This window comes from Netta rufina (genome assembly GCF_964035555.1).
Source record: "Netta rufina genome assembly, chromosome: 2".
In the NCBI taxonomy this organism is placed as follows: Eukaryota; Metazoa; Chordata; class Aves; order Anseriformes; family Anatidae; genus Netta; species Netta rufina.
The window spans coordinates 119,079,000-119,092,538 of record NC_140124.1 but is presented as its reverse complement, the minus strand read 5'-3'; the positions used below and the strand labels follow the sequence as shown (position 1 = coordinate 119,092,538).

Here is a 13,539-nt window from a genome sequence, read left to right as displayed (position 1 = left end):
TGAAAGATAACATTTTTATAAATGTGTTTGTGTTCCAAAGGCATTAAAATAAGGATGTATTAATAAGGAAAATACCTTTTGAAATTCTACAAACTACTCCTAGATTTTGGGTTTAGGAGCATGTTATCTCAAAGTGGGCTTTTAGCTCTGCTTCATGACTGCTTCCTCTGGTTTCTATGAAACAGATCGCTTGCTTACTTACATCTTTAGTTGAATGATTTGTTCAATATTGCTTTTTTTTTCGTCACCTTTATAAAGGAAAGAAAAACACAGGTGAACAGAGCACAAGGTGAATGCAACAGAATGTAATTCTGGTTTAAATCAGCAACCACAATGCATATAGGGAGACGTTGGCTTCACTCTCAGTCTTTTAAATCAATTAGGGATGAAGATCAGTGGACTTCATTCCTCTGGTGGGCTGTGCCCCGCGTGGAGCTTCCCCTTGGCAGGGGGAAGCTGCGAGTGCTCAGCATCTCACGGGCAGCTCTGGCAGCAGAAATGTGCAGGCACCAGGAGCTTCAAAGCTGAAGTTTTTGGTATGGCATGGAGGAATTTGCTCGTTCAGGCGTCGCCAGTAAGTTTAATCTCACCTGCTGCTGCCAGATGCTCTGCCAGACTAGTGGCGGAAGGGATTTGATGTGGCCCATCTAACACTCAGCGAGAGGCAGTGCCACCTGCTTATCAGTCTCAGTTTCTGATTAGACTTGATTAAAAAACACACACACACACACATCACAACAAACACTCGGCCAACACCCAGTTCTTAGTACTTAGCCGGAGTCCTTACCACTTGGTTAGTGCCTTAGCTTCCTGAGCAGGGGTTGACATTTCACTTCAGAGGTAGACGTACATTTCACTCGAGAAGTAGGGACCTCAGACAAGATATTGAACCTCATTCAGTCAGGGCTTCAGTCGGCCAGGTTAGCGTGCCGCTGAACGAGGATGTATGATTACGTGGAAGCAGCTTTGACGCTGTAAGCAATATTAACACCTTCGTGCTTTCGAATAATGTTCAGGCAGAGTCGTTATTGGCCACTACTAAAATGTCAGTTTTTAAACCCTGTTTTCTAGGTTTCAAATTGATGCTTTGAGGGAGGGGGGAGGGCTGGCCGATCATGCACCACTCTTTGTGCAACTTCTTCTAGTAAGGTCTTTTTTTTTTTTTTTTTTTCTTTAATATATATATTTTTGTGTACTTGTTGCTTGTGCTTTATTTAGTAGTAAATTGTGGAATAGAGTGATTTATTGTTAATTTGGCAGTAGCGGTTTTTAAAAACCATATACTGACTGAAACATGAGCCAGAGCTGATTGCTTTATTAAGCTAATAATGAATGTTAAGAGTACATATTTTCAGGATCATTTGCCTAGTGAGCTAAACATGTATTATAGGCCAATATTTTTTAAAATAAAGCTTGGTCAACCTCTATGTTACACATATTACAAGATATAGCACTTTCAAAAGAAAAACCTAAACCTTTTAAGAAAGTTTCTTACAGGTTATGCTTTTTATTATAAAACCTTTTATTATAATTTGTTTCAAGTGCCATTAGATTACATATATGTAGGCCTTTGGTATAATGCTTTGTGTACAAAATGGTAGACATTGTAATTTTAAACAGGTACATTTTTACAGTGTTTTCTTATCAATTTGCTATATTGCACAGAACCAGTGTGTCTTTCTTAAGGGTTTTACAATGGTTTTTACTAGGTTTACATGTTTCAAACTACACTGTCTTCTACTGCCATTTTGAATACCAGTCAAAAAAAAAAAAAAAAAAAAAGAAAAATTAGGAGTTTGTCCTCACCAATTGTAAACTGTGTCCTCTGGAGTTCTGGATGGTAAACTATTGCAGAAATACTTACATGCAGTATTTGATGCAGATTTTTTTTATCCTATGCTATCAACGCTATGCTGCTGTCTGAAGTTAACTTAGGGCCTGATCCTGCATCCATAAGCGTCAAGGGGAGCAGGATTGCATCCTTCGTTATGTCTGTCTCATACACTGGTTTAGCAGCTTGTCCTGTATTCTTCTCGGTCTCTAGATAAGCCTCTGAAATAAATGTACTTACCTGTTATGTAGTAAACTGTATAGACTTAGCTGCCCATCCTGCATCTTCCCAGTGTACCATTAAAACCATAGCCTACTTAGCATGACCCTCACCATGCAAATAATGCCACAGTAGCTCAAAATGTGTTTGGATAGTCCCAAAGCTTTTTATGTAATAAGGGTGTCTTACTTTGTTGGAAGGCAGTGTCTTTTGATAACAGTTATCTAGCCCTGGAAGTGACACAGAACTATTGCTAATCATATGTAAACACTTTTCAGTATAAGCTTCAGTGGTACAGTTGAACCAGAGTGAATGTTTATCTCCTCAGAAACACTCCTGCAATATTGTTATATTGGATCATGCTGCTAATGTAACTTGGGATACAACTCCTCTCATGGTGCTACAAACCTCCCTGTCTCATTCAGATGTATTTTTACCCATAGAAAAAAGGACTATACTAGACCTATAGTTGTATGATATATTTTTATACTGTGACTTAATTTGTCATTAATGAACTTTGTACAACACCACAATGTATTCATATGCACTTGCAAAAGTAAAATTTTGGACATGCAAATTTAAACGCTGACAAGCCCAGCTCTTGTTCACAAAAATAGATGACTTAATTAAAATTAAACGTGGGCTTTTTGTACGGTGTGGAGTGAAGAACACACCGTATATTACTAAAAGCCTTTGAATTTAGACAAAAACTGGGGAAAAAAAAAGTATATTGGGGAATGATGACACACCCAAACCTGACTCGGATTGCTGAAATTATATTTTTTAGCTAGTGGAAAAATTGTTTGGACTTGTATGCTAAAATGTTTTAATGATAAAAGTTTTGAGTCAAAAATATAGAAAAAAAAAAAAAAAAAAGAACACAGAAAACCCTGCATTCCAGACTGAATTTGTATATGTTTCTTGCATTTAAAATTTGCTATCCTGTGATATGGGAAATCGAGTTGCTTATCATGTATATGTACTTTAAAATGTATTCACAAACTACTGTTGTATTTGTATAAAATATAGACAAAAAGATTGCATATATATTTTTGTGTATAAGCTCTGTAAAATAGCAATCACATTATGAAGCTGCAGCAGAACTTCATTTTAAACATTCACATCCAAAGAAACAGACTATTTATTGTCCACATACCCTGATTATAAAATATACCTTGCTGCTATTAAACAATAGTGCTGCAGCTTCTTGTGGCCTACAGTGTTATGTTTGCTGTACAAAAATATGTGAACTCCACAAAATATATCAATAAAATTACAGAATGGTTTTAGTTAATGAATACCTTATGCCTGGCATTTCAATAGATAATCTCGGTCTGCATGTTTGGGATTACAGTAAGTAATTTTAAATACATCTAGTTTTGCTGGGTGTACTTACTCTGATCTTGCAAAGGTATAACTATTTCTGATTTATGACTGGTAAAATGTCAGTTTTTCAGAAAAATCTTAAAGCATAAATGTCTGCGTTTCATGATTTCACCAAGGAACAGGCTGGATGATGCTACTGTGTCTGTGACAAGGCAGATCTGACTTGAAGGAAGCAATTGTTTGCCATCAAATTGCGCTTTGAAATGCTGTCAGAAACCAGAAGGTGAGTTTGGGGTTTTCATGGTGGGACTACACGCGGGAGAAGCAGGCAAGTGATTCTCCATCACTTCGGATTAATGCAAGTAATTTGCGTTGATTGTTATAGTTTTTAGGGTAAACTCTAAGGGTGTGGTGTGTGTTACAGGCACAGTATGTGGGTTGTCTCTCTGAAATGCTTCCAGGAGAAACTTCATTGTTTTGATCCCACAGACCTCCTGTCTGCCCGTGACCTTGCTGTTGAAGCCTCTCTGAGAAGCCTGACTAATGCACTGGGGGAAGAGGTACCACGAAACCAGACAAGCAGCCTACCCACAATTGCAGAAAGTTGCCTCTGTTCTTTTTCCATATAGCTGTTTCCCTAGCATGGACTGTTTGCCAGGAAAGTAAACGACTAGCATTTGCTATGTAGCTGTTTCAAATTCACATTTCATTGCTTTTCAGAATGTATATCGGAAATACCCTCAGCATTGTCTGTGTTTTCCTGCTCCTGGGTTCCTCTCTCTTCCAATTCTTTAATTTTTAGATTTCCTCCTGTACCCCCGTCTGAGAGAAATGATCGTTACAGAGTCGTTGGCTTTATCATACACAGACATTTCTTCTTCCTCGTGATCCCTACCTGTTTCATCTGAGCTGACTTAATGACTTCTGTGTCACAGGTTTCTAAGTTGCTTGGGAGGATTGGCTGTGTTACGTTGAGAATCAAAAGCTGTACAGCTGCAGGATGAGGAGGCTCCTGTCTTCAACTGTTTATTATCCAAATTTGTTTGAAAGGTGTAGAAAGGAGATGAAGACGTGATCCATAGTAGGCTACTGATGTATTTAATACTCTGCAAAGCCTCCACCACTTCCCCTGAGAGAAAACCACCCAATTCTTTCACTACTGTAGATGGTGTCAGCCACCACCACTGGATTAACATGTCCTTCCACACTGACACCCTCTAAAAACCCTGATAAGTGGGACGTGTTTGCATGGATGGTATCTATGCTGCATTCAGGCATCTCTTGGTACAGTCCCTCCAAACATTTCCCTGTTAAATTCAGGGGTTTCCTCCAAGACTTGGAGGAGTTGGATGTTAGCTCGAACCAACCAAAGAGTAGATATTCTCAGCATGGCCAGAACCTTTGTTCTTTAATATGTCTCATGAGAACTGGCACATCTTCAACAGGGAAGGGGATTTTTTATTTTTTTTAATTTTCCTTCCAGCATTTTCTTGCACCTTAAAAAAGGGAGTAAATTCTTTGTTCTGTAGTGCCCATGTGGGTAAAAAGGCCGGGTGTCCCGTATCAATTCCTGGAAGGGCAGAGCTAGACAAAATGGTGGAAGTTAAGGATTTTACGTTAGTTAGTGCTGAGGGGCTTTCAAGCTCTTTGATTTTCTTATCTCGCTTCTTCCTTTGGCAAGGAAAAGAATTATGCTTTGTGGAAAGGGACATTCAGAAAGATCACCGGAGCTGTACAAAAACACAGCCATCCATCCCTTCTTTCTCTCCTGTAACCACCTTTTTCCAAGCCTCATGTATGAATGTACATAAAGATGGCCCTTCAGTATGCCCTGCATGTCTGGCCTCTCTGTCCTCCAGGAGTGGAAGAAAAAGACTATGCTAGTTCCCCTCTTCACTTTATGTTTATTCACTTATTTTTTTCTTTCTTGACCCTAGCATACAGAATGTTTTTGGCAGAGAAATCTAAACCTGTGATCCAGAGCTTAGACTAGCAAGAACTGAGCAGCTACATGCTTTTGGCTTCCCTGCTTTGCAAATCAAAACATTGTATTAAGGCAGATAGAAATTAAGTTTTCCAAAGTGGCACTTGCTGTAGTTGGCACAGCAAGGGCTTGCCATCACAAAGAGGCAGCAAGTAGGTCAGCAAGATAAGCTTGATTACAAAATTTAGTCTGTGCTTAAAAGTTTGAGATGTGTAGTAGAGGAGTAGCTGCTGCTTATCGGTACTGGCTAGGGCCTCTGGCACATAAACAGCAATGTTTTGTTACAAGTTTTGGAACAACAGCGGAGATAAGTGATGCTGAGAATGACAGACCACAGTAGTATGAAGTAACAAGTTCCTGCTCGCGTGCTGTATCCCAGGTAATTCACTACAAACTTCTCCAACTAACAATAAATACAGTGTGTAACACCTTGTCCAGTGTATTATATATATGCATACTTTTTGTTGTTGTTGTAATGGCCTGTGTGTCTTCAAGAAATCAATATTTTCTGATAAATAAGTATTTAAAAAATATAATTAACAGTTGTGTTCTTCATTGTCATTCTGCAGCTTTGTCTCCTTCAGGGATGTTTGTGTCATAAAATCACCAGCTACAAAGCTTGTTTGCCTCACAGCGGATTGAAAAGACATCAGCTAACAGCTGAGCGCTCTGAAAACAGGATTATAATGCATGCTGTGCTTGGTTTGAAAATCATTTGAATTGATGGTTTGCCCATGGCACTGATTTTCTCTGTCACACTGAACTACACTGTACAAAGAAGAATGGTTTAGTGTCATTTTCATATGAATCAGCCAGATCTCTGCTTGATGGGTATAAAATAATGCAGAGTACCAGAATAGTGACAGTTTCTGAAAATCAGCATATTGCTTAAACTGTTGTATATATACATATACGTATATAAACGTGTGTGTGTGTACACGTATGTATGTATGGGTATGCATGCATGGGGGGAGCCAATCAAACCTGGAAAAGTTGAGAAATTAATTTTATTTTGTTTTGTTTCCCTTCAAAAAGTTTAAGTTTCTCTGTTTTTCAAGTCCAAAGTGAATCGTGTGGTTTGTAAAGGTATCTCCTGGTTAACACAGCACTTGGTTTCCCAGGCAAGTTGGAAGAGCTTCTACCAAATACTTGATTAATCTACGAGAGACAGCAATTTATCTGCAGGGCGCACAGACTCCCATGAGGGAGGTGTTTGTCAGCTATCCTTGTGTAGTATTAGATACAATTTCAGTAGAAAAGTTGTGCAGGCTGTGCCTTTGAAATTAAGCTCACATCTGGCTTTTTGCCTTTTTATTAAATTGTTACACGCGTGGTCATTGGCAAATCTGTAAATTCCCTCACAAGTACTTACACTGAAGATGAAAATAAAATGTAGACTCTGTACGGTTAAGGGGGCTTGCCGTAAATGAGAAATGTAAAGCTCTAATGTAGGGATATCAAACACTAATGACATGTAAGCATAGACTAAGCCCCAAAATTCACTGAAGTCTGTCCTCACCTAAAAAATGTCTCCTTTTTCAGTGCCTGGAGTGTTATGCCAGTGAAGTGCTACATCAGTGCCCGATAGCTTGTGTGCTCTGTTCAGCCTAGGCATATTTCTATTCAGCAGTATTTTTGCAAGAAGCTTCTGCTTATTCACTACTACAAAGCACATAATATGTGTTTAAACTGTATGAACCATTTTAATCAGGCAAGTTTAATGCCCCTTAACTTAGGGCAACTGCTGATGATTCGCTGTGGCCCACCAGAGTGCTGAGCCCATCTATTCAGAGCCGCTGGATTTAGCTGATCCTCCCGCCTCTGCCCCTCTGCGCAGCTCTCTGATGATGTGGTGATTGCAGAGCTGCTGTGTTTGCTATGACTGGGTGTTGCTAGTCCCTAAGCTACAAGTCTCAATTTCCACCACTGCTCTCTGTTGTCTCCCCGTGACCCGGGAAGGATGTTTGTCAGCACTGCTACAGGGGCAAGACTGCAAAAACGCTCCTGGCCAATGTGACTGAAAACACTGCATAAGGGGCCTGCCATATGACAGCAGTAAACCTGCCAGGGTAGGCACCCATCTTTGCACTGCCAGAAACTATTGATTGCTACAGGTCAGAGCTGGTATTTCACACTTCATCATCTTCGTACCTAAGATTAGCTTGTCTCGAGGTGCTCTTCTGCAGTTGTGATACTAATCCACAGCAACAGGTCCCCAATTGTTATCCCTGATCCATTTATGGTCAAGGATATTGGGGTAAATTACCCTAAACCTCACCTGCCTTGCAAGTTTGGTTAAAACCTCGGAGCTTTCTGGTAAGGAGAGCCTTTGCTTCATGCTTGAGCACAGAGTAATCATACTGTGAAGAAAAAACAGTATCAGGCAACTGTTTGGCAATGTGTGTTTGAAACTTGATCTTATTATTTATAAACTGGGGTTTAACCTTTTTAAATGTTTATTATTATGGCTCTAAAGATGTGCTGTAGAGTAGCACCACAGTTCTTGCAGATGTATTTGCTCTTGGCATTTAGGTTTACCTCTGACTGCTTTAATGGAAACTTGGTCGTATTTGCTTCTCCGAGGTGTCATTTGTCACACCAAAACAAGCACACTCTAAATTACAAACTGGATTCTCTTCTGGCTTCTGCTTGCAGTCAAAAAAAAAAAATGGTTAATCGGTGGCCTACCCTCAGAGCAAGCTGTGTGTATGGACTGGCTTCAAATAATGATACCGCTTCCACCTGCGCAATTGATTGTATCAGAACTGCTTTCATGCAACTCAGAGTATGGTTTGAGGTTGATGGGGTGTGACTGGAAGCAACATTGGGACTGTAAAATGCGAAACGAGTGAGAAAGAATGTAGGTTCATCACCAAACCCCAAACTGAGATCACAGAGACTGACAGTAAGTGGAAAAAAGAAAAAAGAAAACTTTGATTTAGAACCGGTAAAGAAAACTCTCAGAAGTCACTGAGACACAGGCTAAGGAACCATGTCGCTTTCAGAGTAGGACTCTAATTTAAGTACTTAGGAGGTAAATTTGTCTCCCTTAGGGTGATCAGAAAGTAATTTAGTAGAAACACCATGCTAGCTTTATGCTGTAAAACAGTTTTTAGCGTCCCCTGAATGCCAAGGCCTTGAAGGGTTTGGTGCATTGTACCCCAAACAAATGCACAAATAAATAAAGCAGTGATCATGGAGAGGAACATAGTTATATTCTCTTAAAATCTCTGAAATCAGTGCCGACCCCCGGTCCTTTTCATGGTTTAGAAAAAAAGGTGGCTGTTGAGAAGCACAACAGCGATGCACCTTGATCAAAATCAAGCTCTGCTCTGCGAGAAGGGACGCGGGTATTTGGTCCGTATCTGTTGTGGTGTGTCGCATCCGCACCCGCGCGTTAGACTGGGAGGCCCTCGGTGTCTGCCTCCTGCTTTGCAGATCCCCAAAGAGCGGTAGCAACTGACAGTGCTGGCAAACAAAGAGTTCTTGATATATAGCTGAAACGCAAGCGGGTGGGCTCTCAGCTCGAGGCATGGATGAGGCTGGGCAGCTGTTGCGGCACCGGACGCCCAGCCATGTTTTATTGGAGAATAAAACACACGAGCCTGGCACGTAGCGGTAGCTGCCATGGGTTATTGCTGCTGTCACATCGCAGCCCTCAGGATGCAGGCTATGTGTTTTGGTGTTACTTTGGTAACACCAAAAGACACAAAGATTGTGTCTTACAGGAAGCAATGGGGCTGTGTCATCAGTGGGAACACGGGAAAAGACATTTTATTAAGAATAAAAGCCTGGTTGATTTTAAATCTGTTTTAACTGCGTTCACAATGGAAGAGATTGGATACTCCCCTCAGCAGCCAGCTTGGGACAAGGCAGTTTGTTACAGTAAGTCTGTTTTGACCCCAAAATGCCCTTCTTCCTGCTCAGAAATTCAGTGGGTTCCCAAAGAACAATACAACAACCTTGCCACGAGAGGGGAGAAATAGAAAAGTTTCAGCAGAAAAGGAAAACAGGAAAATTACTAAAAAAGGACATGGAGTTTGAAAAAAAAAAAATATGGAAGATCTGCCCTATTATTCCAAATGAGAATTCAAGCAATGAAATTTGGGAGCAGTCCTAATACCAACCCTCAGTTTTATGAACATATTTTTGTTACCATTTTCTGCAACAATCAAAATCTCATGTAATTATTCTTCTATAATTGCCTGCTTAACAGGTCCACTCGCAGACCCTTTGTCCACACCTCCTTCTGCCAATGCCTCTCCCTCAACCAACTTCCCCTTTAAGCTTCTCTGCAACCTCAGTCTACTGAAAAGAGATCGTGACAAGTTCACTTTTCCCATGATAAGTCTGAAGTTCATGGAGCAATAGCAAAGATTGTCTCTCTGCTGTTTTTATATACTCTACGGCACAAAAGTCTGTGCCAGAATTAGAGCTTTAATGGCTTGGAAAATAAGCCTAAAAATCCTTTCTCTCACCAGCGTAGACGGATCTGCTCATTGCAGCGTTTTGTTGCCATCACAACTCACCTGCACAGAATACATTTCCTGTGTGGATTCTAAGTGAAGACTTTTTCATGCAAACATAAAATCACTGTGCTGCTCGGGAAAGGAGCGTAAAATTCCTGTTGTCTACATTGCTTACATCGTGGCATGCTTAAAACAACACTAAAGCTCCTCGGGTCTTTGCCCCCACTGCCCCAAGGTGTCCCTGCACAACTGATGTGCCATCATCGTCACTGGAGCAGTGCCCCAGGCCACCTCTGGCATCCCTAGCGCTGTTCTCTAACTCAGTAACAGCCCCTACCATGCATTAGCACCTATTTATCTAAATCTTCCCCAGCCAATCTGTTTCACGTTGCTAGAAGATAACCCAAGTTTCCCATTTTTATTCACCTCTTGTCCAAGCTGGCTTCCCTGTGAACTGAGATAACAAATTCGAGTACCAGGGAAGATCTTGTCCCTCATTCACTAGAGGGTGATGCCTTTGACACCTGGCTGAGCTGATCCAGAGTTCAAGCAGGGTCAGCCCTCTTTGGGACATTACTTTTGCTTGTTTAGGTAAAGAGCTAAACCCTTCTTATGGTGGAGGAGATTCCAGATCTCCTTGCAGATTTCTGAGCACCCCTGGAACCTCCTCCCTCAGAGCACCTGTGCTGCATCATATGCAAGGGAGCAAACCAAAAGGAACAAAGCACCTGGAAAATGCCACAGGAGCTGTCTGCAGAGCCAGTGAAGCCCAGATTTAAGCTCTGGGGAAAGAGGCATGACCTATCTTTGAAATCTCATAGTACGGTCTGTATTGGCAAAGCTGACATCCAAGATGACAGTTTTGAAGGGCAAGGAGATCCAAAATAGGGACCTATTTTTCCAAGATACTTGTCTGCAAGTGCAGAAAGACACTTGCTGGGATATTCAAGAGCTTTCGGCTGTAAAAGTCCCATAGGGATGCTGTGGTGCTGGGGCAGTACAGCAGGCACCAAACACTAAGGCAATTAGTGTAAGCACCGTGAATGTGTGAAAACAGGGTGAAAAGAGTAAACAGCTCCTCTGCAAAAAGCACCGGGACCAACAAGGCAAAAATAAGTTTGATTTCTGCCAGAACAGCTCTGTAAATTTAGTGATGAGTTTACTACAGAGGATCAAGAAATAAAAGACATCTGTCCAAACTGCATGGGGTGTGACAGGAAGACAAGCCCAAGCCCCTGAGTATAATGGCAGTTGCTGTACCCCACGGATGGCACAGAGCGCTTTCTGCCTTTATGCTGCTGTCAGGCTTGCTGCCCTGTGTAGGCACACATAAGCAGCCAAACCAGTCCCCTTGCTCCAGTCATGTTTAAGTTACAGGTCTCTTTAAGTGCACTTTTAAATTTAGTTGTGGCTGCGCAGGCTAATCAAATGCTAGCACTCACCTTCTCAGCTGCTTCCTCTGAGCATGACTGTGAGCTGTTCAATGGAGCTAGGTGATCTTTAAGGTCCCTTCCAACCCAAACCATTCAGCGATGCTGTGATAATGCAACCTGACGATGATTGTTTTTGCCTGGAGCCCAGGGGAAACGCATTCACCAGTCACTGGTTTACTTACTGCCAGGGCATTTCGCTACAGGCATTCAATGGACAGAACATCCGTCTTTTCTCTTGAGATTAGAAATTATGTGAAATACACGTGAGTTAATATATTTTAGTTTAAAATCCATATGCCGTGACTTTCTAGAGATTAACTTCAGGGTCAGAGAAGAATGTTTTCAGGTGAGCCTGATTGGGGTTCAGCTAGCTGTGACAGATGCAGTTCATCTGGGGGTGGGAGGGGGAATTGTGGAGAGGATAAAAGAGGCTTTGGAAGGCAGTGCAGGGTTCTTTCTCTCAGGGAAGCTTTCCAGTCTTTGTCCAAGTAACCTCCTGCTGTGCTCTGCACCGTATTATGCCCTCACCTATTCCTTTTAATTGCTTTCTTCCTTTGGAGCTCTCCCCATCTGTGGACTTGAGGCCCTGCAGCAGCCCCCTAGTTATCCCCGGCAAAGAGGGGAAGGCCTTTTTGGGAGGAACCCCCACGCCCAGGGTCCGCCGCCTGCCTCCGCGCCTGGCCTGGTGCTCCATCGACTGGGACCAGCTCTGCCTCCTGCAGCCCCTGGGCTCTGGGGGCTTTGGGTCCGTCTACAAAGCCACCTACCATGGTGCGACTGTGGCTGTGAAGCAGGTGAAGAAGAGCAGCAAAAACCGGCTGGCGTCACGGCAGAGCTTTTGGGCTGAGCTGAACGTCGCCTGGCTGCAGCACGAGAACGTGGTGCGCGTGGTGGCCGCCAGCACGTGTGCCCCTGCCAGCCAGAACAGCCTGGGCACCATCATCATGGAGTACGTGGGCAACATCACCTTGCACCACGTTATTTATGGCACCGGCGAGGCGTGGAGGCAGGGGGAGGACGAGGAAGGTGGGTGCAGCAGGAAGGCTCTGAGCATGGAGGAAGCTGTGCGCTATGCCTGCGACATCGCCACGGGCTTGGCCTTCCTCCACGCGCAGGGCATCGTGCACTTGGACCTGAAGCCTGCCAATGTCTTCATCACGGAGCAGGGGGTGTGCAAGATCGGAGACTTCGGCTGCTCCCAGAAACTGGAGGACGGCTTGTCCCACAGCCCCCACGTTTCCCAGCACGGGGGCACCTACACGCACCGTGCCCCCGAGCTCCTCAAGGGCGAGAGGGTGACCGCCAAGGCGGACATCTACTCCTTTGCTGTCACCCTCTGGCAGATGGTCATGCGGGAGCAGCCCTACCTGGGCGAGCGGCAGCACGTGCTCTACGCCGTGGTGGCCTACAACCTGCGCCCTTCTCTGGCCGCTGCAGTTTTCCATGAGTTGCCTGCGGGCCAAAGGCTACGGAGCATTATTAGCTGCTGCTGGAAGGCCAACGTGGAGCAGCGCCTCAGTGCTGCCCAGCTGCTGCCCAGCCTCAGGGCCCTTAAGGGGAGCCTCTAGGAAAAAACTGAAGATGACTCCTTTTTTTTTTTATTGGCAGCTCGTCTTTCCCTTCACCTTCCCTGTGAGCGTGATGGGTTTAGCCCCTCTGTGATCCAAAGACTTTGTTGCTCTTTTTATATTAAAAAAAAAAAAAGTTTATTATAAGAAGATTACAAATAAAGACATTTAACTAGACTTTGGGGTTTTTAAACCATGGAGGGGAATAGAGAGGCAAGGATCAAGATATTGGTGAATATGACTCTGGTTGATCTCCGGTGCACTGCCTCATTTAAGGGGAAAAAATGGGGAATGGGACAAGCAAAAGAAATAATTGTTTTGAAATAATAATTAAAAAAAAGACTGCTTTTGGGAGGTTTTGTACCTAATGTTTTTTGGTGTTTCCAAATATGAAATACGAATTGTTCTTTAGACTAATTCAGTTTTTGTATTTAAACTTTTCTTCATAAATGATTGCAGAGTGTCTGTGTGTGTTTTTTTATTTTTCCTGTTCCTGTTCTTAGAAGTAGTTTTGTTTCTGAATTGGAACACGTAACCTACCTGATCTCCCTGTTGATACAAGAGACCTTCTTGTCATTCTAAGACTCCTGAGCATAAGTTGATAGACACATTAACAACCTGTGCTTTTATAAACTCTCCATGCTACCAGGTGTTTGTTGTGACTTGCTAGTTGGTATTTTGTAAACTGCAGTATCTGAAGTATTACAAG

General features: G+C 42.7%; 1 protein-coding gene across 1 annotated transcript; it reads left to right on the top strand.

The window, feature by feature from the left end:
* Window positions 1–11,780: 11,780 nt before the first annotated feature.
* On the top strand, window positions 11,781–12,830 carry MOS (MOS proto-oncogene, serine/threonine kinase; the record flags this gene model as incomplete). Its single annotated transcript, XM_084282359.1, has 1 exon — window positions 11,781–12,830. One exon carries the CDS (start codon window positions 11,781–11,783, stop codon window positions 12,828–12,830), a length of 1,050 nt encoding a protein of 349 aa, XP_084138485.1.
* Window positions 12,831–13,539: the final 709 nt, after the last annotated feature.